The following is a 27519-nucleotide window of genomic DNA, read 5'->3' as shown; positions in this document are numbered from 1 at the left end:
AATGTTATTTAATTATTATTTGTATATAATAAGATACACACACAGTATAAAAATATTACATCGCATATATATCCTTAGGCCACTTTCATATATTGATATAATATAATTATTAATTGGAAGCTCTCAGTATTATAATATACTGCGGATTTAAAATGGAATGAAATTAAAAGAAATAGGAATGATTTTTTTAATACGAAAAATTAGATTAAAAAAATGCAATAGCTGAATGAATGAATGAATGAATGAATGGTCCCGGTTAAAGTTCGTTTATTTTTTTTACTTATATTGTTTTCTTTTTTGTATATATTTTTCAAAGAAAATTAACCAATAAATAATAATCAAATTAATATATATAAAGATATACATATACATGTATTTACATTATTAAATCATGATTCAACATTCACTCTCAAAATTCTCAAATGTCGTTTGAAATATATTTTACATTGTGTGAGGCCGCAACAACCATAGAATGACAGATCATCTCTAATACCGAGTCCCCTTCCACATACTCCAAATTTGAACCTCCACTCATCATCATAACTAGTTATTCTACAGTGACGGCATCACATTGTGACATTTGACGATCGTTTAACAAATTCATTTTTAATAATAATAATATTATAAAAAAATATATATAAAAAATACTCTCGTAATGTATTCCTACATTTATATTTAATATACATATGTAAACATATATATATATATATATATATATATATATATATATATATATATATATATATATATATATATATACGTATATTGAAAAATTACTATTTAAGATCCACATACTTTCATTTTAACAACCTTTTTTTCATATAAGGCAAAACTGGTAAGATTAGGCACTGATTTCCGTACATAATTAATATATGTATATAAAAATATATAATATTATATATTCACCACACTACGTCGAATACACAAAATATTATTAAGAACATAAAGCTGATGTATATTTTTTTTCCATTAAATTGAACTTTAGAATTTTGTCGTCACGTATGATACATTTGAAAATTGAATAGATTCAGGTCACGCATTATGTATATATGTATGTATATGATTAGATTTGTGCTATTTCGACGTAGTTCGCCGGCAACATTCCCGTGTGTCCGGTGCGCTGCACGCGACCCGTCATCCACCCCTCGTCTATTGAGGACACGTTCGTGATCAGATCGCCCTCTCGGAACGACACCTCGTCCGAATCGGTCGCATCGTAGTCATACATCGCCATGTAAACCCTCTGAAACATGTAAAGGCATTAAAATCACACAATACAATATCTGATTTGCTCCAATCGGCGCACTGGACACTCACCCCCGGGATACCGCTGTTTAAATTTCCCTTCATCTGTTGCTGATGCTGCTGCTGGGGTGGCGGCTGTCCGGCGATCGAGCTATACACATCGTTCAACGGATCCATGTCGGCTACAGAACCGATGTATCTAGAGCCTGAATTAGAATTGTGATGTCCACCTGAAACGCGCACAAACACATTAAACCCTTCACCGAAACATTTCGATCGTCTTTTGAGTACCAAGTCGGAGATAAAAGACCCTTCTTCAGCTGTGTCATTTTTTTGTTGTTCCAGCAGTCAAGAGCATATGGTTTTTAACTCGCCTATTTATTTTTAATTTCAGTTGAGCTGAGCTTAACCGAATATAACCGGCAAATAAAAAGAATGCCAGTTGGGTTGCCAGTGACAAGAATAAATATCGACCCCAACAACCTAATCTTAAATGAACAAGGCCAACCCTAAGTTAACCTAACCCTTAAATAAATAAGTGTTGGCTGCTAAGATATTAAGATTACCTAGTGAAAATGGAACTGTCAAATTTTATTTTTGTTACTGGTAACCCGTTTGACGTTTGATTTGCCGGGCGAATGCTGATTCTGTCATGAGAGCTATTTTAGAGATGTTAAATGACATTAAATGTCGTTTTGACGTTTGACGTGTAATTTATTTTACAGCCGTGAAAAAATATTAATCCCATAACGATATATCATCGTTTGGCATCCAAAGGGTTATACCTACATACAAAACTCATCATGATCTACCTTATTAATTGTTCAAAGCCATTAAACAAAGCACACACACACACAAAGCAATACAATGGGTGTTAGTTAATATATGTACATGTTGACATAAAAACAATCATTTTGAGTAAAGTAGTTTAAAAAGTAATACAAAATCGGCATAATGTCGCATTACACTATTATAATATACGTATGTAACAAAATACTATAATAAAATAATTAATCCGAAGCATTCGCTTTGTATCTGACCACCACTCACAATATTATTTATAAGTTCAAAAGCACAGATCACGAAGCTGTCAAATGTAGCTTCCTATTAGTCTTTAAATTGAACATTTTGATTTCTATATTAAGAACATTACAACGTTGGGAGTCAGACAACGGAATTGTTGTAGACACGACTATTTAATATGACAGGCGGGAAGGAAGTAAAGTAGCTCAACAACATGGTCAAATCGGTCCCAAATTACAAGATGGTGACTCAAACTCGACCATGTCGTAGGGCCCCTACAGTACTCTCCCCCTAGTGATAACGATACAAAGTAATGTTGAATTTAGGTACATATTAGCGCGACGCGATAAAACCAACTTAAATTAATGCTATAGAAGGACTATCATCGATAAAAGTAGGACCGGATTATATGCTATTGGAAAATTATTTGAAGCCTAGTTTACTTTTTTAGTCAATATGTTCCAAAATAAATTTTGTAGTATTTTTCGACACTATGAACAAAGCTTGAGCTTTTGAATACAACATTTTATTAGAATGAAATTGAAATCGTTTGAAATAATTCTTCGATTGCAAATACACCAAAAAATGTATTAAACTTTTGAAACTACTTCAGTATATATGTATATAATATATCAAGGCAATTAAATTTATATATATATATATATATATATAAAATAGATACCTTTATTAATATATATGATTCATGCATTATGTCGTTATATAAACCTCACCTATTCTACCGTTATTGGCTTGATGATGCTGTTGTTGTTGTTGTTGTTGTTGCTGCTGTTGTTGCTGTTGTTGTTGTTGTTGTTGTTGCTGCTGTTGCTGTTGTTGATGCTGATGATGATAGTTGTGCTGCTGCTGCTGCTGAGGCGCACTACTGTAGACGACGGTGGCTCCTTGTCTCGGAGGTAACGGCGAGTTGCGAGGTCCATCGCTGATCGGATCATAGTCGGCGATCCTGCCGATCCTCTGATGCTGCTGTTGCTGTTGTTGTTGCTGTTGCATCACGTTTCTATCCTGATACCCATACTGTTCTCCATAACTGTGCGTGTAGTTCCTCTGCTGCATGCCAGTGTCGACGTTCTGGTTGTCGTACTCGTCGTAGATCGAGTTCTGCGGCACATTCGCCGCATAGCTGGAGATCTGAACGTTCGGTGCCGGGTTCACGTTGTACTGCGGCTGGTTGTGGTTGGCGTACGACTGAGGATTGTAATTGTTGCTATTGAGGTAGTCGTTCTTCTTCTGCACGCTCGTCGGCCTGTAGTGGACTTCGTTCGAGTTTTGGACGTTCGACTGGATCTGTTGCTGTTGCTGCATCGTCGGCGGCATCTTCGGCGAGCTCATCTGAGACGAGTAATTCGACTGATGCTGTTGTATTGCCGGAATCGCAGGCGGTGGAATTGAAGGAGGCAGCATTTCCGAGGCATAGCTGTCGATTTGCAGGTGATAATTGTCCGTCGTCGGCAAGTCTGTGTGCATTCAAATTGAAAGACAAATGTATTATAGAAAATACACCACCGGCGTTGATTCCGATCATAGACCGAAAAAATATTTAATTTCGGCATCTGGTAGTTCCCCATAGTAATTAGATACATCGTTGGACCTAGAAAAACTATGTATTTCTATATACATAGGTACATCTATATATTTGAAGAGCAATTTTCAGTGATGATGGAAAGAGAGTCTAAAGACCTAAGACGAGTGAAAATGACAGTTTAGCGAATAAAAATTACTAGCATAGCCGTATTCTACACCTTGTCCAATAGATGACGGCTCGATAAGAACCGGTTTTATACCTCAGCTTTACAAAAAATCTACTGCTTTTAAGCATGTATGTAAATATTCTACGTACAAAAATAAAACTACCTCCACGACTGGGAGGGTTCCACCCTAGGATCGATTGAATCTACTTCCCGAAGCTGGAAACATCCCAGCTGATCCATTAAATCATTATTGAGTTGGGAGATACCTCCCCAATTAATAATCAAATGTCGTATACGTTTATAAAGGCAATATGAAACTTCCCGAACTCATATCCACAAGAACGTGAATGTAGTAGTATGCCAGCGTCTGACCTAGAAAAGTCAAGTTTTTTATTAAATACTGGCTGAAACCGGCATGCGTTGCAATGCCAGAATAAGGCATGCAATTCATGTTACTGTTTCAAGTGATGGTTGGAGCTCAACTAACGTCTCTTCAACGCCGTATCGTCATAAACCAACCGGTAACGTGGTTACCAACGAACACATTTCCTTGACTACACAATGGCGCTTCAAACTTTCGCGTCGGTTAATAATGTTTGAGGTTTGTAATTAATTGTTGAGGTTTTTTTTTTCACAGTAAGCTTCCCGGACATGCATACAACAAATCCTTAAAGTTCCATCGTAATCCGTTGAGTGGTTTAGGAGCCTATACGAGACAGACAGACAAACAAACCGACATTCAATTTTATATATATAGATTCGGCATTTTGATTTCCTCATTCGAACTTCAGCCGTGACAGTGTCAAGAGACAGCTGTCTAAAAAAAACAATACATATGTAGTTCATGCCACACAAAAATAAGAAAACAGCAGTATAGCTTAGTGGCTGCGTTAATGGTAACCACCGAGAGGTTCCCGGGTTCAAGCCCGGCGTTGACCTCGATTGAAGAGTTTATTCCGATTATTTCTTCAGTGCTGCTGGTCAGGCTTTGTGACTCCAAATCGATCGTTTCCCATCACAGTTTGCCAATTTATCTGATTTCATTGTTGAAACGGTCCCTCATCAAATTGGCAAAACCATCCTACCTACTATTAGCCACCACTATATGAATACAATTTTGAATTTATACTCTATAAATTCATATGTAGAATTTTAATACCATAGGTATGGCTCTGGGACAAAACCCGTAATGGCATCATGGTAAAATATCAATTTAAAAAATAAAGAAGAGGTAGCAAAATTTATGTCGAACGGTAGTCATAACAGGTAGAACATCAGCTATAAAATCATTGATAATTCCAAAATCAGCCATCAAACTAACTGTAATGCCAGTAGAGTTTACCATATATATGTTTTGTCCAGACTTGTATAAAAAATTAGCATGCGAACCGTCGTGCTTATTTTAAAATCCCATAAAGTTAACACAAAATGCAAATCCCATGTTAGATAATCCACCTTGTAAACACACAACACAATATAGATGACCAGTGCAATCGTGATATGATGATTGTAAACATATTATATATTATACATACCTTCAGCATACAACGAAAATCCATTAACATTGAGTACAATTCAAATTATTAAAATTAGTTAACGTAACGAATGCATTTTCGTCGTATACATGTATGTGAATAAAAAAACAACCTCACAAACATCACAAGAAGCAAGATTGAACCTAGCAATACGGGTATTCAAGCAAAATGTATATACTTAAACGTTAATTTACAACGTCGGAACATCCATGATACCTATAAGTTCACCATTGTCTGCAATTATCCTCTGCTTTTCCATCGCTGCTTTCTTTTCCAAGTCTCCGTGGTATGCAACATTGCTAATTATCTTCGAATTGGCTTTTATGCGGAGCGTTTCTGGATCGTCGGCAACCTTTAAACAACACACACACACATATTATATTATATATATGACATCTACTAGTTTGTACATGTGTTAAAGTATATATATAAAAAAGTTTGTCACAATATCAGGAACGTTCAAAAAAAAAAATATATATATATATACAAAACGTTCGCAATTTGATTGTTTAAATCCCATATAATATGTGGACTCGGCAACATTGGATATTTATAAATTAATGCATAGAATATGTGAATCGATGTAAGCCACACTATGTGACACGTTCAATAGAATAATAAATACAAACCATGCATATGCACAATTTTATTTATATTTTACATCTACCGAGACAACTATAAAATACAGACATATCTTTCACTATGCTTTTAAATAAAACTTCCATTTTTAGTGCGTACCAAAGAAGAATTAATGATTTGAGAAATTTATGAGTCTATACCTGAGTGAACTTTCCTTTTGATTTTTCAAAATCAGCATGGTATTTAACGTTCGATTGTATTTTCGTATTTTCAGCTATCCTCTTTAATTCGGGCGTTTCGGCCATTGTTGTGGGTTTCACCTTCGGAACGTGTCTGAAAACAATATTGAACAATGGAGCAGTTATAAATAGGACAAAAAAAAAACACAAATAAGAGAACTCAAGAATATACACATGTATTTAGAAATTTCATAAATTTTTGTACATCATAGTCCAAACTGTGGAAATTAACGATGGCTACTAAGGACTGGGTCCAAGGAGTCAGAAGTAATGAACCATTTTTTATTCTATTAATTTTAACCTCCCTGTGAAAAGTTGTTTAGGAATTTAGTCAATGGTTCTAAGGTTCTGTAGAGATCGGTATCAGATCTTCCAGAAAGTGGTTCCCCGAGAGGTTGTATGATAAAATATAGACGAAGATTCTTCAGTTTCCAATCATTTCATCTCTGGATGTATTTTAAAATATTTATATACTATGTATAAATGGTACAGGATTTCTTACATTAAGATCTTCAGTTACATATTAAATTTCGGTCTCATTTCAACTTTGTATTTTATATATAAAATTTAATGCCAGTTCCCTGGTAAAAATAAACAATTTAAGATTTGCTAATGATACATATATACAAAAGTCTAGTATATAAGTATTATTTTTCCTATATGTCTGTCTATAGCCAGCGGCATGGACCAGTGGTAAGCATATTATGCTTTCGAGCAGAGTGGTTACGGATTCGAGTCCCGCTACTAGCCAGATCTTGGATTGTGACTCTAGGTCGATCGTTTCTTATCAGAGTTGGCCAATTTTTCTGATTTTCATTGAAACGATTCCTGTAAAATTGGCATCTCCTTGCTAATCTCAAGTTATTCAGCGTCTTGAATTTCGCCAATTTGATTATAAAATGCTGCAAAAATTTCTCCATAGATGTCACTGTGAATGTTTGTATGAATTCGCATTATATAAAATGCTTATGTATAATATATTGATTGATTGTATTGTATATGTATAAATGCACTAGTCGCCTTGGAGCGATCTGCAAAGGCGAGTGTTTGTTCTATGAAATAAAATAAAATAAAATATGGAGCCGAGACCTGGAAAATGAAGTCAGCAGATAGAAGAAGAATGGACGCTTTTGAGATGTGTTGGAAGAACATGCTAAGAATCCAGTGGACCGATATGCGAACGAATTCTTGAGGAAATCAAGATCAAAGACAGAATGTCCACGTGCCAGAGACGCATTCTCCAATTCTTCAGATACATAACACGAAGACGAAGAGGTATATCCTAGACACGCTGAACCGACCAAATACGAGCAGCGACAGGCTCTTCTATAGGCTTCTACAAGCCCTCCATGTGGCCAAATCCAGAAATAAATGGATACAACTAATCAGGAAAAAAACTTCATGGTCACAATCCTTATGAATGAGACGCACGACTGCTATAATGAGGCACTACGAAAAAAAAACGAAAGCATCCTAATATGAGGCTTGTAAAAAGGTTAAGAGAATAATCCAGAAAGCTAAATAGGCCATATAAGCGGAGATGTGGATCCTCAAGGAGAAAGAAAATGAATTGACTCCTTTGGGACTTGGTTCTGGAGAGGACTATTGACTGAACATCGTACACACGTCTCAATACTTCAAAAGCTGGACATCAAGGAAAGACTTTAGTTTGACACGTCCGGAAAGGACCAGAAAGTATGGAAAATATTATAGTTCTGGGCAGTGTTCCAAGAAAAAGAAGCTGAGCACGTACTATGCGATACGAGAGCTGACCGGTATAGGCCGAAATATTATCCAAGGAATGCGATAACTGAAAGACGATGGTGCGCAGCACTCCGAAAGTCCATGTTGGTCACGATCCTCAGTCATGTGAGATCGGACCTCATGTAAGAAGACGGGATTTGTATTGAGTTTTGCACCAGTCAAAATGACATAACGCTATTGCAAAAAAAAACATTCAGTTTCATTTTCCGTTTCTATCATGAATCACAATCTGACATTGGCCCTGTTAGAGCACATTCAAATTTCAAACGGAAAAAAATATGCAAAACTGTTTACAGATATAACAGTTTACATATGAATGTAAACCGTTTTCAACTTATACCATGCGTCAGTAGAAATAGAACTATATTTTAAACCTTAAAACGTAAACATTAGCTGGAACATATTTTTTTTTTTATTAAATAAACATTACATTGAAAGTCTTCAGATGTATCATAAGAAAAGGTTAAATTCGTAAAAAAAAAAAACTTTATTTAAAACAAAATCTAAGTAAAACCGTATCTAAGTATCAGTGACAGACATTTTTAGTGCCATAACAGGCTCCCAATCTCACTGATCTATACTACTTCAGAAGAAAAAACAGTAAATTAACTCAAACCTTCAGCTGAAGTGATGTAAGTTTGAGTCCGATACAGTATATTATTTTATTTTATTTCATAGAATATGAACAATCGCCTTTACCGATCGCTCCAAAGCAACGAGTGCACTTATACAGATACAATACAATCATATACATAAGCATTTCATACAAAGCGAATTCATATAAACATCCAGTGACATCTATGGAGAAATTTTTGCAGCATTTTATAATCAAATTGGCAAACCTCAAGACGCTGAATAACTCGAGATTAGCAAACGAGATAGGAAAGGAGATGCCAATTTACAGGAACCGTTTCAATGAAAATCAGAAAAATTAGCAAACTCTGATAAGAAACGATCAACCTGGAGTCACAAACCAAGGTCTGGCTAGCAGCGGGACTCTAGTGGGACTCCCGTGAACATAAACATATTTTTAGCCAGCAGTGTGGCTTAATGGTAGCGTGTATGTTTAGCACCAAGTGATCAGTGTGACTCCAAATCGTATTTGTGACTCCAAATCGATCGTTTCTTATCAGAGTTTGCCAATTGTATCCGATCATTGTTGAAACGGTTCCTTAAAATTGACAAAAAATCATCTTTCCTGTTGTCACAAATCTTCTGTATTTATTGTATGTACAATTTGAAAAATTATGTACAAATCTAAAATCCATAAATGTCTCAATGGATTAATTCTGTAATTAATTCTTCAGCTTCTGGAAACACAGTGATTTATGTAATAATAAAAAATGTTTTTTTATTTTTTGTAATTAATTTTCCAGGAAGGCGAATTGGGGTCTTCCTGGTATATATCAATGTAAAAATAAAAATAAAATCTGCTCGAAAGCACAATACGCAACCACTAGTTTGTTATGTTTTCTTTTCAGAGTAGTCCTGACATTGAAGATTAGACTACTCAAAGAATGTATTTTTATTTTCACTTACGATTCGCAATAGGGTAACTTTCCATATCCTTTGTACGTCCTCATGTTGAGGGTCATGCCGCATTCTTGACATTTGAAACATCCTTTGTGCCATACCTGCGGGCAAAAACAATAAAATTATCGTAAACGCAATATGCATATTTTACATTAAGACAAATAAACCCAAGCGCTGACACACATTACGGAGAGAAAAAAATCTAATTATGTAACAGTCGAGATAAACAGATGGTACAAAGCAACAGTCGTTTTCTAGAACGTTACGTATACGGGCATCACTTTTAACACTGGATATGGACAGACGAGGTGACGATTTTGGATACGTAGAGGTCCGACAACTACATGGTTTGCAGGTTTAAATGCATTCATTGTTCCTAACATAAATATAGCATTATTGAATTTTAGTGGTGGTAATTAGTTGCACAACTTATCGCTCGAAGGCGTAGTAAGTAGAGGGTCTTTCAAGGACTCATAGAAACCATATAGAAAAACTCTAAATAGACATACGTTTTATAAAAGACTTCAGCTTCATTGTGACCAAAATGCGACATTTACCGCTCAAATTAGTACGCTTTAGATAAATAAAAAAATATTGAGATTGAAAACCAATCCTTGTAAACGTAGTGAAATATAAAACTGACCCAATACATAATAGTTAGAGAAGAAATTTGTAAAAAAAGTATATTTTTGACTTTTAAAATTCACTAGATAATTAATTAATAATACGTGTTTTAAAGCAATAAAGGATTTTAGTCTTGAGCAATGAGCGTAGAACATATCAATAAAAAAAATAATAAATATTGAGATAGAAAACCAATCCTTGAAAATGTAGAAAAATAAAAAAACTGATAAAATGTGTAAAAAAAATAATTTTTACTTAAACTTCGCTAGATAATAATATAAATATATATAAAAACCGACTGTCGCTAAATATGTATGTATGAAAGTTTGTGACGGACGATAAACCAGTATGGGGAACCAATCACAGCCGAGTAATCGAGACCCCGGGAAGCGTGGTAGTGGGGGAGGGGGGGGGGGCGTCAAGCGTTGTCGCATTCGCCGAGTGTCCTCCAGCCACGGTGGCCGGGTCGGACGACCCCGGAGCGCGGGAGGCCCTCTGGGCGTCGGGGGGCGAAGCCCCCAGTGCGACGGAGGCGCGAAGGCCCTAAGCATTCGTGGTATAAATTAAAAAAAAAAAAACAATTAATAATAATTTACACGGATTACACGACCCATGTCCAATGCATTTTTTCAATGCTACCTGGAAAGGCTTAGGGGGCAGTATTTTTGTATACTTTGTATATACTCAAAATGGTTCGGTGATTACTAGTCAAATGTGAACCGGTCACAGGACAACCGATCGCTCTAGATCGGTCACACGTGATCACCCGTCATACTAAAACTGGTCACACCCTAAAATCGGTCAACCAGTTTTCTTGTGACCGATTTTAGGGTGTGACCAGTTTTAGTGTGACGGGTGATCACGTGTGACCGATCTAGAGCGACCGGTTGTCCTGTGACTGGTTCACATATGACTAGTAGTCCGTTTACCGCTCAAAATACAACGCCCATCGGCGTGTTTCAGGCTCATGGACTCGGTTGGCAAAACGTCGATCGGCGTTGATCAGCATTCAAAGGGTTAAGTGTAATAACGACACATTAAATGTCATATAATCAGTTAGCAGCTGAACACTGGAGTCTGGCCTACCATTTGAAAATGGCCATTCCAGCACACGAGGAAAGGCAACAGATAATTACCACCAGTAGCATTTATACAAGTAGATGTGAGCATTCCCCTCTTTTGTATTTGATTTGTATGTTTTTGCTCCTCTGCCGCTTCTCAACATGCAGACGACACATGTTATTGCTTTTATGATTCATCGGTGCACATCCCGAAGGAAACACACATTTAGAGACGGGACCATTATTCTCCACAATTTACGCTGAACGTAGGACATGCATACACATGTAGTATAATAGTAGACTAACCATACGCCCGTCTACAAATTTCGGACAATCACAACCAATTACACACGACGGCGAACGTTACACTTTTTTTTTTCATTCCTCCTATTCGACTCACTAATCCGAAACGATTCCTCGAAATGGTCAAGAGATCATTCATCAAGTTATCTAATATGGAACGATTGAAATGTTGTTTCATTTATAAAGAAAGCTGCACTTGCACATAAAGCTTGTTTCGTTTACAAAGGCCCACCCCCACTCCTGAGAAAATGTACGATCGCGACGTGCGCATCTATTCACAAACCAAGATCTGGCCAGCAGCGGGACTTAAGTGGGACTCGAACCCGTGACCACCCTGCTCGAAACATAACATTCTAACCACTAGTCCACGCTGCTGCTCAGACCTTGGATATATGACTCCAGCTCGATCGTTTCCTACAAGAGTTTGCCAATTTATCTGATTTCAGTGTTGAAACGGTTCCGCCAAAATCGGCAACCTATCCTGTTTCTCGCAAATTCGAGCGTATAGCATCTCAAATTTATTGATATAGTAAAAATATACTATGCACTTGTATTTCTCGAATTATTACTATTATCTAATTTGTCCATAGATGTATTTTGGCTTATTGATTAATATACAAAAAATCTGTATTTATATATTAATACATACACAGATGAGTATAAAGTATAGAATACTACTACTTCCTATGACATCTACATATGTGCTGTGCTGATTCATCCGAGATTCACCGATTCTGTCACCTTATGTATGCATTGTTCGTTTCTCGGTAGCTGTATGCGTGTCGTATATTACATTATACATTACATACCAAACGGGTATGCGCTATAATATATTCAAGTTTGCCTTAATTTAGATTCGTTGTATAACTTTCCTTTTTAAAATAAACAGGCACAATCTTATCGCTTTATTAAGACAGGGTGTGTCACAACCGCAACCTTTAAAATTTGATAATATTTGCATGCAATGATTACATCGAATTTCGGTTGCGGTGTACTTTTTGATTACAATGATATGAATAATTCTATATTCAGTTTTGGTCGATTTTTATCATCGTATTGTAATGTTGGAGGTCAGGAAGGTATGGAACGAGTGTATATGTCAAAATGATGGTCAGACAGTATGCGCAAAAAGGCTTACCAAGGCAACTAAATGTTAAAGAGACAACAATATGAAGGATGTGATAGGTTGCCGTTTTTCAAAAGGTAGTAGGTAGTAAGGTAGAAGATAATAAAGGCAACAAAGATTGCGAAACATAAGTATGTATAGTATAATTAACTCAACAAGAATGAGGAGGCAACAAAATTTGATACGGGTATAATGCAACAAAGGTTGCGCAGCAACAGACTAAAAATTTGCCGAATTTGTTCAACGGGAGTGTAAGCACAATAAAGTTGAGCAACAAAAATGTAAAGGCAATACAGTTTGAGCAACGAACATACAAAGGCAACAAATGTTTGCACGACATAAGGAAAATAATCTGCCAAATTTGCTCAAAAATAATGTAAAAGCAACAAAAGTTGACAAGGATATAATGCAACAAATGAGCAGTAATTTTCCAAATTTGTTCAACGGGAGTGTACACAAAAATAAGTTGAGCAACGAGAATGTTGTACAGTCGCCAAAATTAGAGCAACAAAAATGTAAAGGCAACAAAGTTTCAGCAACGAAAGTGTAAAGGCAACAAATGTTTGCACAACTCAAGGAAAACAATTTGCCAAATTTTCTGAAAAAGAGTATAAAAGCAACAAAATTTTCAGCAAAAATGTGAAGCCAACAAAATTTTACAAGTGCAACGAAAGAGCAATTTGTTCAATAGGGGGGGGGGGGTAAACACAAAAAAGTTAAACAACGAGAATATAAAGGCAAAGAAAATGTAAAATATGTAGCTGCTCAATAAAGTGTATAAGTTTGCACGACAAAAGTAAAATAATTCGCCAAATTTGTTTGATAGAGGAGGTTAACACAAAAAAGTTGTAATGGATATAATGCAACAATAGAGAAATAATTTGCCAAATCTTTTCAATAGGGGGGTAAACACAAAAAAAGTCGAGCAACGAGAATTAAAGGCAATAAATTTTAGGCAACTAAAGTTTGCTTATTAACACAAGATCTGCTAAATTGCTCAAAAACAGTATAAACGCAACAAAATTTGACAAAGATATAATGCAATAAAAGAGCAATAATTTGCCAAATTTGTTCAATAGGGGGGTAAACACAAAAAAGTTGAGCAACGAGAATACAAAGGCATCAAATTTCAGGCAACGTAAGTGCAAAGGCAACTAAAATTTGCGTAACATAAGATATCTGCCAAAGTTCTCAAAAACAGTATACATAAAAGCAACAAAAGTTTCAGCAAAAATTTGGCAAGGGTATAATGCAATAAAAGAGCAATAATTTGCAAAAGTTTTTTTTCAACGGGAGGGTAAACAAAAAAGTTAAGGAACGATAATATAAAGGAATAGGTAATAGGAAAACGATAATATAAAGGAAAGATAACGAAAATGCAGAATATAATAACTACAGATCAGCGTGCAAAAATGAGCTCACCATTGTCAATTTCTATGGCCAACCTTTTTTTTTTTTGCTCCCTAGCTTTGTAGTTTGCCCTCTTTTATGGAAAATAGCACGGTCGCACCTATCCTTAATAATAACATGTCAATTTTTCTCAAAATAATGGAAAAGCAGCAAAAGTTTCCTCAACATAAATGTGAAGGCAACAAAAATTGTCAAAGTATAATTTCGAGTAAAAGTTTAAGCAACGAGAGCGAACATAATTCGAGCAACGAAAGTGTGAGCAAAAGAATTTTAAGGAACAAGTGTGTAAGGAGGCAGCAAATGTTGAACAACAGTAAAAACAGTTTGAGCAACAAGAGTGCAAAGAAACTTCGTAGTCCTTCCTTTATTGAAATTTGCACTCAACATGAAGGGATTGAATTGTAAAATTTGCCACGTACGGAAATCCTGACCCACCGGACTACATAAAGCACACATTCGCCGATCGAACATCAATCAAAAGGTCAGAGGAAAGCAAGCACACACTGATCACTGATGATTTTCGATAGAGAGCGACAGTGGCGTGACGCCAATTGGAAAAGCACCATTTCGCCGAAAAGTACCATCCACCGAGCAATTGAGGCCCCTTGAATTATGGTATATATATATATATATATATATATATATATATATATATATATATAAAAACGCATGGTGATTCACAAACAGCTGACGATGATGATGATGAATTCAAATGGACACGAAGCGAGAGAGGGCCGTCCAATCGGAGGACCAACAAAAAACCAGATGCCATCGCGTTCGCATCGCACACTACACCCCTGTGGGCGAAATGAATAATGCAAAAAACGACGCTTCCGCATCTCGTTTATTGTTGTCATACGAAATAATTGATGCGAAAATATATTCTCCTTTCTAAATTTCGACGAATCTTTCGACGCCAGTTGCGCAATCTCGCAATTTCATAACCGCTCGCAATATGAATGATTTATTTCGACAAGTGTCTTCAAATATGTATGGCAATCAGCGTTATCGATCACTATGTCGATAAAAAATATCACCGAAAACAATCAGGGGGTGATTTTTGGCCTGGATTGCCAAAGCGTAGATCAGGCGTGCTAGCTAAGTTTTATTACATGTGCAAAACTATCTAAAAAAACAAGTGACGCGTACAACTCGGTGTGTCCGCGGCCTAATACAGCAGTGCGCATGCGTAATGACTAGTCACCGGACCCAGAAGGTGCCGCGTATTGTTCAAAGATTGTAAATGCATTGTTAAAGGTTTGCCGAACCTTTTTTACAAAGGATTTACAACAATGGAACAATGGATAGCACTGTGACTATCCTACCTCTAGTAATGACTAGACTGCGGATAGACGCAGTGCTTTTTCCAGGAATCGGGGCGGTTTGGCTATATTTACAAAGCTAGAGTACAAAAAAAGGGTTGGGCGAACCTTTTACAACAATTGAACAATAGCATTTACAACAATTGAACAATAAACGGCGCGCTGTAGATCCGGCCTTTAGTAATGACGATTTTCTGCATGGTTTCGCTATAGCTGCTATAGAAGTTTTTACATATTAAAAGCGCTATGCATAGCATTGATCTGTCTCCCTCTCATATTTAATTCTTGAAAATTGTAGAGACGGTAAACGGATTATTCCGCAAAAAGCGATCTCGATTACGGAACATCTGGCACTCGAGTTCTCGTTAGTACAATAATCCGCGTGCGCGAGATCGCTTTGTGCGGAATAATCGCCGAACCGGTAGAGACGATGCGATTGCCGCGTACCGTTCTGTGTGTTGCGCCTTAGCCCAATAGTGCCGAATCGTCATAATAATGACGATTTCCTGCATAATTTCACTATAGCTGCTATAGAAGTTTTTACACTTTAAAAACGCTATGCATAGCATTGACCTCTGTTTCCCTCTCCTAGTTAAGCCAGTAGAGACGATGCGGCCGGACCAAATTTCTTTCTCAAAAACCAACCGAAAGCATGTGTTAAATAGGAATAAAACCAACAGTTGATTGAAGTCACTGAAAAGTTAATTTCATCGGTCGATGGTTTGAGGCTGATTGACTATATGTTTTCTAAGCTGCTTTAGCAGTCAGTTCGACGGCCCAAATTAAGCTCAATATCTTCACACACATGTAAAAGCCATAAACTTCTTATCAACTGCAAACATACGTATGCGTGAAGAATAGACAAACGGACTTTCTCCAAACTAGACAGTTTGACAACGGTCGTTTTGGAACCGAGTGGCAGGGCATAGAACCCAGACGAAGACAACAAAGATACGGGTGAACTGATGCGTTTCGTGTAGGACGTTTCGCAAGCGAGAGCCGATCAGTACAGGAAATGGACAAATAATGTATTTACAAGAGTCATTTCCCAGAGTCGAATAACGCCCTCGAGGATACGCCATTGTTTTTGCAACGACCACAAACCAACAAACGACTACACGAGTTCTTCAGATGCTATCTAAAGATGGCAGCTGTACTTGCACTCCAGATCGAGAATCGTCTGGCAATACACGCACCCTTGTTTACTTTCAGGAAAAAAAAGCAACTTACAGAAGCAACCTCAAACCCCTTCAAACCGTTGATATATCAACGGGCAAAACACTGATGACATACACTAATTACCGTTGACATAATCATGATCGTCGATTCTTTCAGAAGGCAGCTGAACTCTGCAGAATGGTACCCCACCCAGTGGGTTTTGGGTATTACCCAGAACATTTCATATCACAGAACTCGGCACGGTTAATAAACGAGCCTAATCATCGCAACTGCCAACATTCATCCAATCTTCGATAACCACTTCCAGTTGACGCTTTCACAGCAGCTGCCAGAGCTGAATTTCAATCCGCATCACCGGAAGCTGAAAATGGCTCACGTTTCCTTTCAGCGATGCAACCATTTCACGGTCGAAATTTGCAACGTTCTATCGCATCAAAACGGAAAACGCTATCTGTCGCCAGTGGGTGTCAGTGTCTATAATTAAAAAATGGACATTGGGACGGCGACCCAGAGCAGGGAAGCCCCTGGTCGACGATAATCGAGTTAAATGCGAGAGGAGGAGGAGGAGGAGGTGACATCATGCGGGCGTCGGCGCCGGTACGCCGTTCCGGATCGTCACAATGCTACACTAAAATATCTGTACCAGGAATAAAGGAGGTATGTAAAAAGTACCACAATTCCACATACGAACAAAAAAAAAAGCAAAGGTCAGCGTGCGGCCGCGGCAGTAGCTCAGTAGGCAGAGCAATCAGTCTATAATAAAAAAGTTTTGGGTGCATGTTTCGGATGCTCTTACATTTACAAACCTGCTCCCTTCTGTTGTTCAGAAAGTATGGTACAAAAGTATGCATCCCAGTCCGTAAATCAGTCTTGTATAATATCTTATATGAGATTTTACGGTAACTGCATAACTGACATCAGCGGTTTTATAGATATGTATGTCTAAATATAAGAAGAAACACCGTAAAGTACCAGTGAAAGCAATTTTTAGTGCCATAATAGGCTCTCAATCTCACTGATCTATACTGCTTCAGAAGAAAACACAGTAAACCAACTCAAACCTCCAGCTGGAGTGATGTAAGTTTGACGTATTATTACATAATATTATAACATAATATTGACATAATATTTGACGTATTATACAACGTATTATTCTATTTTATTTCATAGAATATGAACACTCGCCTTTACAGATCGCTCCAAAGCGACGAATGCACGTATACAGATACAATACAATCATATATGTACATAAGCATTTTATACAAAGCTAATTCATATAAACATACAGTGACATCTATGGAGAAATTTTTGAAGCATTTTATAATCAAATTGGCGAACCTCAAGACGCTAAATAACTCGAGATTAGTAAGAGAGATAGGAAAGGATATGCCAATATACAAGAACAGTTTCAATGAAAATCAGAAAAATTGGCAAACTCTGATAAGACACGATCGAACCAGAGTAAAAATCAAGGTGTGGCCAACAGTGGGACAACTCTAGTGGGACTCGAACCCGTCACCGCTCTGCTCGAAACATAATATGATAGCCACTAGCATTTTACATAATGCGAATTCATACAAACATCCACAGCGACATCAATGGATCAATTTTTGAAGCATTTCATAATCATAATCAAAGGCGAACCTCAAGATGCTGAATAACTTGAGATAAGCAAGAGAGATAGGAAAGGAGATGCCAATTTTACAGAAACGATCGACCTCAATTCACAAACCACGGTCTGGTCAGCAGCGGGACTCCAGTGGGACTCGAACCCAAGGCCACTCCGCTCGAAAGGATAATATGTCAACCATTAATCCACGCCGCTGGTATGTAAGTTGCAGGCGAATTATGAATGAAAATAAACTTAATAAAACAAAAGTAAATAAACTCTTAGCTTCCATTAAAATTTGATCGAAAAAATAGTCAATTCCCACTCTAATAATACATTACAAGACAACACGATTCTACAAACTGGACGAAGCAGGGCACTTCACCACGGCAGTAGTCGTAATATTAATAAAGAAAAATTAAAACAAACATTATCAAATCATTTTTCGTAGAATTTCACACCGAAGAGGAAGCGATGCGGTTTTATTATTTTATTAAATTGCGTACGAATTGAAAACTTCATTACGACATGGCGGTTTTTTCGAGTGTTATTGTTATTTTAATTGTGATTCACGCTAATGTACGTGCGTGTGTGAAAATAGAGGTGAGTTATCGAATTCGCAAACTTCCAAATGGCAAAAAATGAACAGACATTTCCGCCTAAAAGCAGACAAGGAGAGTCATACATATTTCCAAACGTCCAATTTCATTAGTCCAAATGCGGATTTTTCGTGTGCGCAATCGTCTATTTTAGCATCTTTCCACCACAGAACCAATTAAAGACCTCAATCGTTCCAAAAAAAAAAACATCGGAACAAACAGCATCACACCCATGGACAAAACAAGACCATAAACATGACCCAACATTTACATCACAACTCTCACCGTTCGAAGAATGCGAATATACGCATTCCGACCGACAACATTTATCATTTCGCAACACTTTTATCATCTCAACAACTTGTCTCTCACTCATCCACACACACACACACACACATATATATATATATACGTTAACACATAAAACCCGGCCTAAGCGAATAATTAAGCCAATTTGGTAGGAAAGACACGTCGACCGAAACGCCCGCGCAACGTCTGTCCGATGCGTATCGAATACGCGAATAACAAATCAGACTTAGTCCACTTTTTTCGGTTTTAATTCCGAAAGCATATAAATCATATCCGATATCGTATACGACAAACGGTAGAAAGGGAAAGGGTCTACGTCGCATGGCCGGCCGCATGCGAAGGTGAAAGTCCGCATACAAAGCGACACTCTAATTGGCTGCGCCCCCTCCCCCGCTCGTACACTTTAAAACGCAACCCATGGAAAAAAAGTGTCAGCGGCGGGATGAGGTCAGATCGGTTCTATTTTAGGCGTGTTATCGACACCGCCATCTATAGGACAAGGTCTTCTCTCGGAATGGCACGTGCCGTATCGGATTCGTGACGTCATCGATGCCATGTCGATCCACGACAAAATGTTGTTTGACATAACCGACAGCATGGCTCGGTGGTTGGGCTTTTGTCTACCACTGAGAGGCGCCGGGTTCGACCCCGTGAGTTGACCTCGATTGAAAAGAATTTATTCCGAGTATGTATATCCAGTGGTGTGTAGTGCTAAATAAAAAAAAGTACCAGGGCGGTGTTTAATTTTTACAACACTCTTCCCCCCCCCCCCCGCTTTTTTCATATATATATTATTACTTTATTGTTCGCTTGTCCGGAGCATATTGGAGTTTGGGTCTGTAATTTGGAGTCCTACTGAAATTTAATTATCTCTATTGATAGAAAGAGTCCAGAAGAAATTTCTACGATACCTATACTTGAAAAAGTATGGGTATTATCCGTATTTGTTTACCACAGCGTTTCTGCAAGGTACCTTGGGCTTTAATTCTTTGGCTTCTAGAAGGATTGTTGCCATTTCCAAATACTTCTTTGGAGTTTTAAATTGAGTTGTTGACAATCCTTCGATTTTATCAGAGCTTAAGTTTTGGGCTCCTGAGACCGGTAGAGCGCTGCGTAATCGACGACTCTTTCAACCTATCTTTGCAAGAACGTCTACTTTCAAGAACTCGTCACTGGTGGAGGCTATCCGGTTCCTTAATGTGATTGATGAGCATTTTGACCTGTTCAACTGTCATGTTGATGAGCTGGTTAGTTTCTTGAGATTCAATACGAGACTATTTGAATGAGATGAATGATTGGAATTTTTATTGCTTTTTCTTTATATTTTTCTTTTTTTTTTGTAAGACCGGTGTGACGCTTTGAGGCAACCTGTCAGGTCACACTGGTCATTTTATTGTTGTTATTATTTTAAAATAATAAATTAAATAAATAAATATAATAATGTCTGTGTGTGTGTGTGTGTGTGTGTGTGTGTCGAATAGGCTCCTAAACCACTGAACCGATTACGATGGAACTTTCAGGATTTGTTGTATGCATATCCGGGAAGATTACTGTGGGAAGAAACCTCTTAATAATAATAATATTCGTAATTACGATTTTACTGACGCGAAAGTAAAGATATCCCGCCTTCAACGCATCACGCCGCGAGTGTGAAATAATCGCGCCACGCCTACCTCGCACTCGAATGTATTGACCATTCAGGGCTGTACCACAAACACACTGCGGATGGCCCACGTCAACAAATATACCTATATATATAAAATTGAATGTCTGTGGAACGGGAACGGGAATTGCACGCGTTATTGTGGCATTGCAACGCATTGCCGGGTTCAGCTAGTTTATAATAAAATCAAATCAAATGCTAATTAACTTGAAAAGTTAATTAGCATTTGAAATAATCCATTTACCGTTGGCCAGACCTTATTTCTAGATCTTTATTCCTATCGGTCAGAAAGTTTTGGCTGAACGATAAGAATTGCGTATTCTACTGTGAAGTTAGCTGAAATGAGATGAAAATTGAGGTACTTGTCAAGTTTAGCGGCTCCATACTCGAAAGCCTAAGCGAAGCGTTTTTGGTTTGGTTTTTGACCGTGGATCCGTTAAACTAAACGAATACCTAGATTGCTTCCACTCACGGAAGGGCGAAAAAATATTCAAAATGACATTAGTTGACATGACGTCATCGACCGAACGGGCACGAGACAATTTCGTGTGAGAAATGTCGAAAGTTGAATTACGTGAAGATATTTAGGCCATATTAACATAAAGGAGATCTCTAGAAAAGGTCCTATTTAGTATGCCAATATCCTCTCTAGATATTTTTTCGGTTACCAGTAAGGCTTTCTACTTCTATGATACAGTTTTTGAATTCGGTTTTCAGTTTTTTGATTTTCTACTCTTCGGAATAATGGAAATCACGCAAACAGGAACTAACTACACACATATATACCAAGAAGGCCTAACAAGTAAGCCCTTCCTTCCTTTCGATAATTACAAACATGGATATACAATTTTTAGAATAATTTTAACAAAGCATCATAGAGACATCTATGTATAAATTGTGACAAATTTTTGATAAACTTACATTTTCAAAGCATTATATAAAATAAATAAACCGTCAAATTTATGGAAAAATTTCCAGCATTTTTTACGAATCGGCGAATTTCGAGATGCTAAAACCTTGGCGAACCTCAAAACGCTGAATAACTCTGGATTAGCAAGAGAGATGGGAAAGGAGATGCCAATTTACAGGAACAGTTTAACAGAAAATCGGAAAACTTTAACAGGAAACGATCGACCTGGAGTCACAAACCACAAGGTCTGGCCAGCAGCGGGACTCGAACCCGTGACCACTGTTCGAAAGCATATATGCTAACCGGTAATTGGATTATTAGTCACATCACGATCGCCCAAAAGACAACTTTTGCCATGAAAATCGCGAATACGGAATATTTGGCACTCGAGCTCTCGTTATTATAATAGTTATCGATAGAAATCAGCTGCCAGATGTTCCGTTATATAGATTTCAGTGGCTTTTGGGCGAACGCTTTGTGACCAATAATCACCGAACCATGCCAACCACTAGTCCACGCTGCTGGTTGTACACACAATGTGCATACATAGTACACCCAAGCCGAATACTTCTGAGAATAGGAAGGGCACCATTCAAACTAGACAAGAACGAGCATAACGACTCAAACAAACCACATCCTGATACATTACAAAGACAACAACCGTAAAAATACTCAACAATAAGCAAAAAATCCAAACTTCCTTCGATCCTGACGCATACAAATCATAGAACAGAACAACAGTCGTTTTCTATTCACCGTAATGAGCTGATTAAGATTCTAAACGCGAATTTCGGTCCACTGAGCCCGGGTGAAAGTGGCCGCCTCCTCGATACGGCCTCGGAGACCAAATTGGCTGAAAATTGACACATCTCAGTGTTAATCTGACCCACCCTAAATTTCAACATATATACATATGTACATACATTGAAATGCAACGACAATGAATATTATGCATTTACTTTCATTGGAATTTAGATCTGGGTTAAATACATATGTAATATCAATCAAACGCTAGTGTCAAAGTTTACCGTTTGGATACGACAGATTTTTTTTCAATGCACCATATTGTTTTTAGCACGCAATCTAATCAGTGAAATGTTATATTTATCGCATGGTTTTTTGTATTCACTATCTCGAACATGTATTGCATTCACAAAATTGCATGTATTGTGATTTTAAAGATGTATGAATTCGTCGTGTGGGTTTGATATTTGATTTTAACACTCGGTAAATCTCTGTCGTGAAGGTCTTTCCAATAGGACACGACGTTCCTCTCCAGTTTGAATAACACTTGTCTATGTGACTTTCATTTCAATCGGGGGCCTTTTACAATACAATCAGTATCTGAGTATATCTTTTACATTATCTTCAGATCCATTATTAATTCGCTACATACATACTATACTTATATGCTTTATTATTGATTAGATTAAATTTGTTTTCACTTTTTTATCTTTCCCATTCTACGTATTGTAATTTGAAAGCATCTAAAAAAAAAACCACGTGCCACGTCCCACTCGGTGTGTTTCTGTATTATGTTGTATGTATGTAAAATCCATTGATTGGATTCTTTTCGATTTTTTTATCATTTGAATGTAATATTATCATTCTCATAATAAACATTTCAAGAAAATATATGGTGCAACTTTTATTCATGCTTAAATGTAACATATCCACATTCAGACGGTTATTTATGCAATTATATTGTATGTCCAATCACTCCTTCATAAAACTTGATATAATTCCTACCAGTTTCGGAATATTACACTTTAAAAAACGTACTTTAAAAGGTTGATACATTTTCAATGAACTGGTATACATAAATTACCGTATAGCAAAAAGTTGAATTATCCGAGGCATTTACAACTAAAAATTTGATTATCTCAAAACATACAAAGCTGGACGATATATCAGATAAGTTAAATACATACATTTCATAATGAAATAATTCAATTTGTGTTTTAATTATAAAAAATATGCAAATCTGAGATACATTTGACTTTTTCTCATGTTCAGGTTAAATTGAGAAAATTTTATTAGTTGCATGTCATCATCATCTACAGTCGCTCACCATCCACTGCTGGATGAAGGCCTCTCCTACACGCTTCGTTTCTGTTTTGCACAACTCTCATCCATCTCACCCCACATATTTTCCTAATTTCGTCTACCCATCTTCTCTACGGTCTTTCTTTTACCCTTTTGCATTCACTCGGGTACCATTCTAGCACTTATTTTCCTCACCTTTCGTCCATTCTTCTAGGCACGTGACCCACCCATTGCCTTTTCAATCTCTTTATTCTATCTACTATATCCACTACCCTTGTCATACTTCCAAGTATTCTGCTTCCTGTCTTTCCTCGTTATGCTGATCATACAGTGTTCCATACTTCTTTGAGTGTATTGGACATTCTGTAGCATCTTGGCATTCAAAGTCCAAGTTTTTCACATCCATACGTCATCCCTGGTAAATCGTATTGATCAAAGATCTTTTTCTTTAGTCAGAGTGAATTTTTTTTATTTAAATCAAACGCTTAACTACTATTAGCAGCCAACACCTATTTATTTAAGGGTCAGGTTAGGTTAGGTTAAGTTAGGGTTGGCCGTATTTATTTAAGATCAGGTTCTTAGGGTCGGTATTTTCTTCGCTGCTGACGATATTTTGATAGAAATGCCTCGACAACATTATGCGGCAACATTGCTATGATACAAATAAACAAAATGGCAAAGTTTGAAAACGATCGGATAAAAAACCAAGCTTTGCCTCCCGACCAAATCGTTTGCAAGCTAAGAGGTATGTAAAAAAACAGTCGACTGCGATTCAAAGGTAGATCGCATGCTAAGGTAGACCGCATACTAAAGTAGCATCAATGTCTTACAGCCTTCTGATCGTTTTGAAACTTTGCCATTTTGCGCAGTTTGGTCAAGAATGGAATCTTTTTGGATCGGATTACACACGACCCATTTTCAATCCGGTTCTCGGAAAGATGCACTAAATTGCACTTAATAGTAGCGCAGTTTCGAGAAGTCCCAATTTTCAAAGGCGCTCAAAAAGTACTTACGCAATAGAATTTGACAAAAAAAGGTCAGCACCTTTGGATAACATTCAACTACCCCTTGAAGCTTTTTTGTGGAATTGTATTGCGTTAGTTCTCCTTGAGCATCTTTGAAAGTTTGAATGTCTCTCGAATGCATCTCGAGAGCATTTTTTACAATGCTGTTTAATGCATATTTTTGCAATGCTACCTGGAAAGGCTTAGCGGGTAGTATTCGTGTGTATTTTTTACATACTCAAAATGCAACTCATGGACTTATTGTACACAAAACGCCGATCAGCGTTGGTCAGCATTCAAATGGTTAATGTGAAATTGAAATGTATGAATATTGACAACCTTTAATTGTATACTTTTTCAACCTTTGAATCCTTTTTCAATGGCAACAACAGATTATTAGATAGAATCAAATATACCTACAGGCATAATATTGCATCAAAAGTAGATGCAAATGGCGTATTGTGGATTATGTAGTCTGGAATTTGTTTATTTTCATTATTTAATTTCCAAAATTGACTAAAATTTTGAGCGGGATCGGCAGCTAGGGTTATAAATTCTGCTGTGGTTATAAATTCAGAAATTCCGGTGTAAACCAGTCTTTATAAACGTTGAATGACACGGATTACACGACCCCTGTTCAATGCATTTTTTATTCAATGCTACCTGGAAAGGCTTAGCAGGTAGTATTCTTGTTTACTCTATACATGCTCAAAATACAACGCCTATCGGCGCATTTCAGGCTCATGGATTTGTTGGCAAAACGCCGATCGGCGTTGGTCAGCATTCAAAGGGTTAACTTTCACTTTCAACTCGATGTCTTCTCGCATTGTGTGCAAAAACGATGATCCACTAGCATTTCAAATAACCAAAGTGTTGCCAGTGTAATAAAAATAAAGCGCGTTACACACAGACAGGGGCGCAAGCTTTGAATCGTAGTTATAAATCCAGAAATTCCCGTGTAAACCAGTCTTTATAAACATCGACACGGATTACACGACCCATGTTCAATGCATTTTTTTTCCAATGCTTAGCGGGTGGTATTCTCGTTTACTTTCTACATGCTCAAAATAAAACGCCTATCGGCGTTTTTCACGCCTATTGACTTGTTAGCAAAACGCCGATCGGCGTTGGTTAATACAAATGTAATCTAATCACCATTCAAAGGGTTAATACCATTGAAGTATAATGTATAGAATAGTCATTCCTAACAAAAGTATCGCTTAAAAGCGAGCTATCGAAGAGAGAGACGTAAAGTCAGAAGAGAGACAAAGAGTGAGGAAAAAAATTCGTGGAAGTGATCGTCCCTTACAACAACTGGACAAAACAGCTGATATCTCCGGGCACACGGATTTTTTGTGGCAACATTTTTAGGGGCTGAGAGCAATTCTACGCATACTACTTCAATGTAGACAAAGTAATAATTAGTTTTAAAAAAGAATACGGTGTACGGCCCTGTTTTTCAATGAGTGAGGCTGGTCCGAACATCTAGCACGTGCACATACACATGTTCGAACTTTGTCGAACTAATACTACAACACAATTTCACTAGTAGAGCCTATTTCAAAGAGATCCTACTGCTACAGAGCTTAACAAACAACTGAGCAAAACAGCCGAAATCTCCGTCTGCGCGGAGTTTTTGTAGCAACATTTTTGGAAGCTGAGAGCGCTTCTACCCATTCTACTTCAATGGTTAATACAAATTTAATGCATTTTTTATTCAATGCTACCTGAAAAGGCTTAGCCGGTAGTATTCTTGTTTACTCTATACATGCTCAAAATACAACGCCTATCGGCGCATTTCAGGCTCATGGATTTGTTGGCAAAACGGCGATCAGCGTCGGTCAGCATTCAAAGGTTTAAGTCAAAGTCAAACTGTGAGAAAATGTCGAATCGACAACCCTGGATAATACGTACTATATTTGTATAAATAATAAATAAGAATCGAGCAGTGTATTTCGTCATGAATGAAATATATGAATGAATAACCCGAAACATGTGTGTGTGTGTTAGAAAGAGACAGAGTATACAAATAAAAAAATGAATGAAAATAGTAAAAAGTTTGCGCAAGTGATACGTATGTATGTAGGTTTCGAGGAAAATCACAGGATCAAAATAATAATGGTAAAAAAAATGTAAATAAAAAGGAAAAGGATATAATAAAAGTGAAGGCATTGGTGGGCATTGTTGCCAACTGGTAAATGGTAAATGGTAAATGGTAAATGGCAAATGGCAAATGGCAATTGCCAAGGGTAATGCACGGATTGCAGCTGCACGAGACCGAGATGGAGATGATGAGAAGCAACACGTGTGCGGGAGCGAGACGGGTTGGGGGAGTGGGTGGGGGTGTGAGTGCGAGCGAGAGAGAAGAGTGGTCACCTTGTCGAGGCACTTGAGTTCTTCAGTGGGGTAGACGGTTTTGCTGCAACGCGCGCACGTCTTGTTCATGGCGGCGGCCGCTCTCTTCCCGAGGGAGAAAAGATGGACCGGACCGGTCGAGACGAGTGCAAGTGACGTTGAGACGAGTGTCGTCGCGTTGTCGTTGTCGTTGTCGTTGTCGTTGTCGTTGTCGGTGTTGGTGTCGGTGTCGATGTCGGTGCCGAGCCGGGTGTCACGAAACTACACTGCACCGCACCACACGCGAGCCGGTCTGACGCACGTCCACACACGGACACAGCCGCGTCGCACTGCCGCCACACGACCGATCTACACTGCGGCATCGCACAACCT

The 27519-nt window shown here is 37.6% G+C and overlaps 2 protein-coding genes across 2 annotated transcripts in view; both read right to left on the bottom strand.

The window, feature by feature from the left end:
* Positions 1 to 27519, bottom strand: part of LOC143915612 (uncharacterized) — an 854026-nt gene that overhangs the window by 257106 nt on the left and 569401 nt on the right. The gene's annotated exons all lie outside the window — the stretch shown is intronic.
* LOC143916194 (LIM and SH3 domain protein F42H10.3-like) lies at positions 967 to 27519 on the bottom strand. The gene is made up of 7 exons (XM_077437164.1): positions 27169 to 27519; positions 9634 to 9728; positions 6292 to 6424; positions 5729 to 5864; positions 3000 to 3743; positions 1318 to 1475; positions 967 to 1243 (listed from the first exon to the last, which is right to left on the bottom strand). The coding sequence occupies exons 1-7, from the start codon at positions 27235 to 27237 to the stop codon at positions 1064 to 1066; spliced, it is 1515 nt and encodes a 504-aa protein (XP_077293290.1). The 5' UTR covers positions 27238 to 27519; the 3' UTR covers positions 967 to 1063.

This window comes from Arctopsyche grandis, chromosome 8 (assembly GCF_051622035.1).
Source record: "Arctopsyche grandis isolate Sample6627 chromosome 8, ASM5162203v2, whole genome shotgun sequence".
NCBI lineage: Eukaryota > Metazoa > Arthropoda > Insecta > Trichoptera > Hydropsychidae > Arctopsyche > Arctopsyche grandis.
This window is presented reverse-complemented; position numbering and strand designations above follow the sequence as displayed.

Coding starts and splice junctions, on each gene's coding strand:
- LOC143916194 (XM_077437164.1), bottom strand. CDS start 27,237: ATGAACAAGACGTGCGCGCGTTGCAGCAAAACCGTCTACCCCACTGAA. Junction 9,729..27,168: donor AACTCAAGTGCCTCGACAAG/GTGACCACTCTT, acceptor TTTTGCCCGCAG/GTATGGCACAAAGGATGTTT. Junction 1,244..1,317: donor TAAACAGCGGTATCCCGGGG/GTGAGTGTCCAG, acceptor TACATGTTTCAG/AGGGTTTACATGGCGATGTA.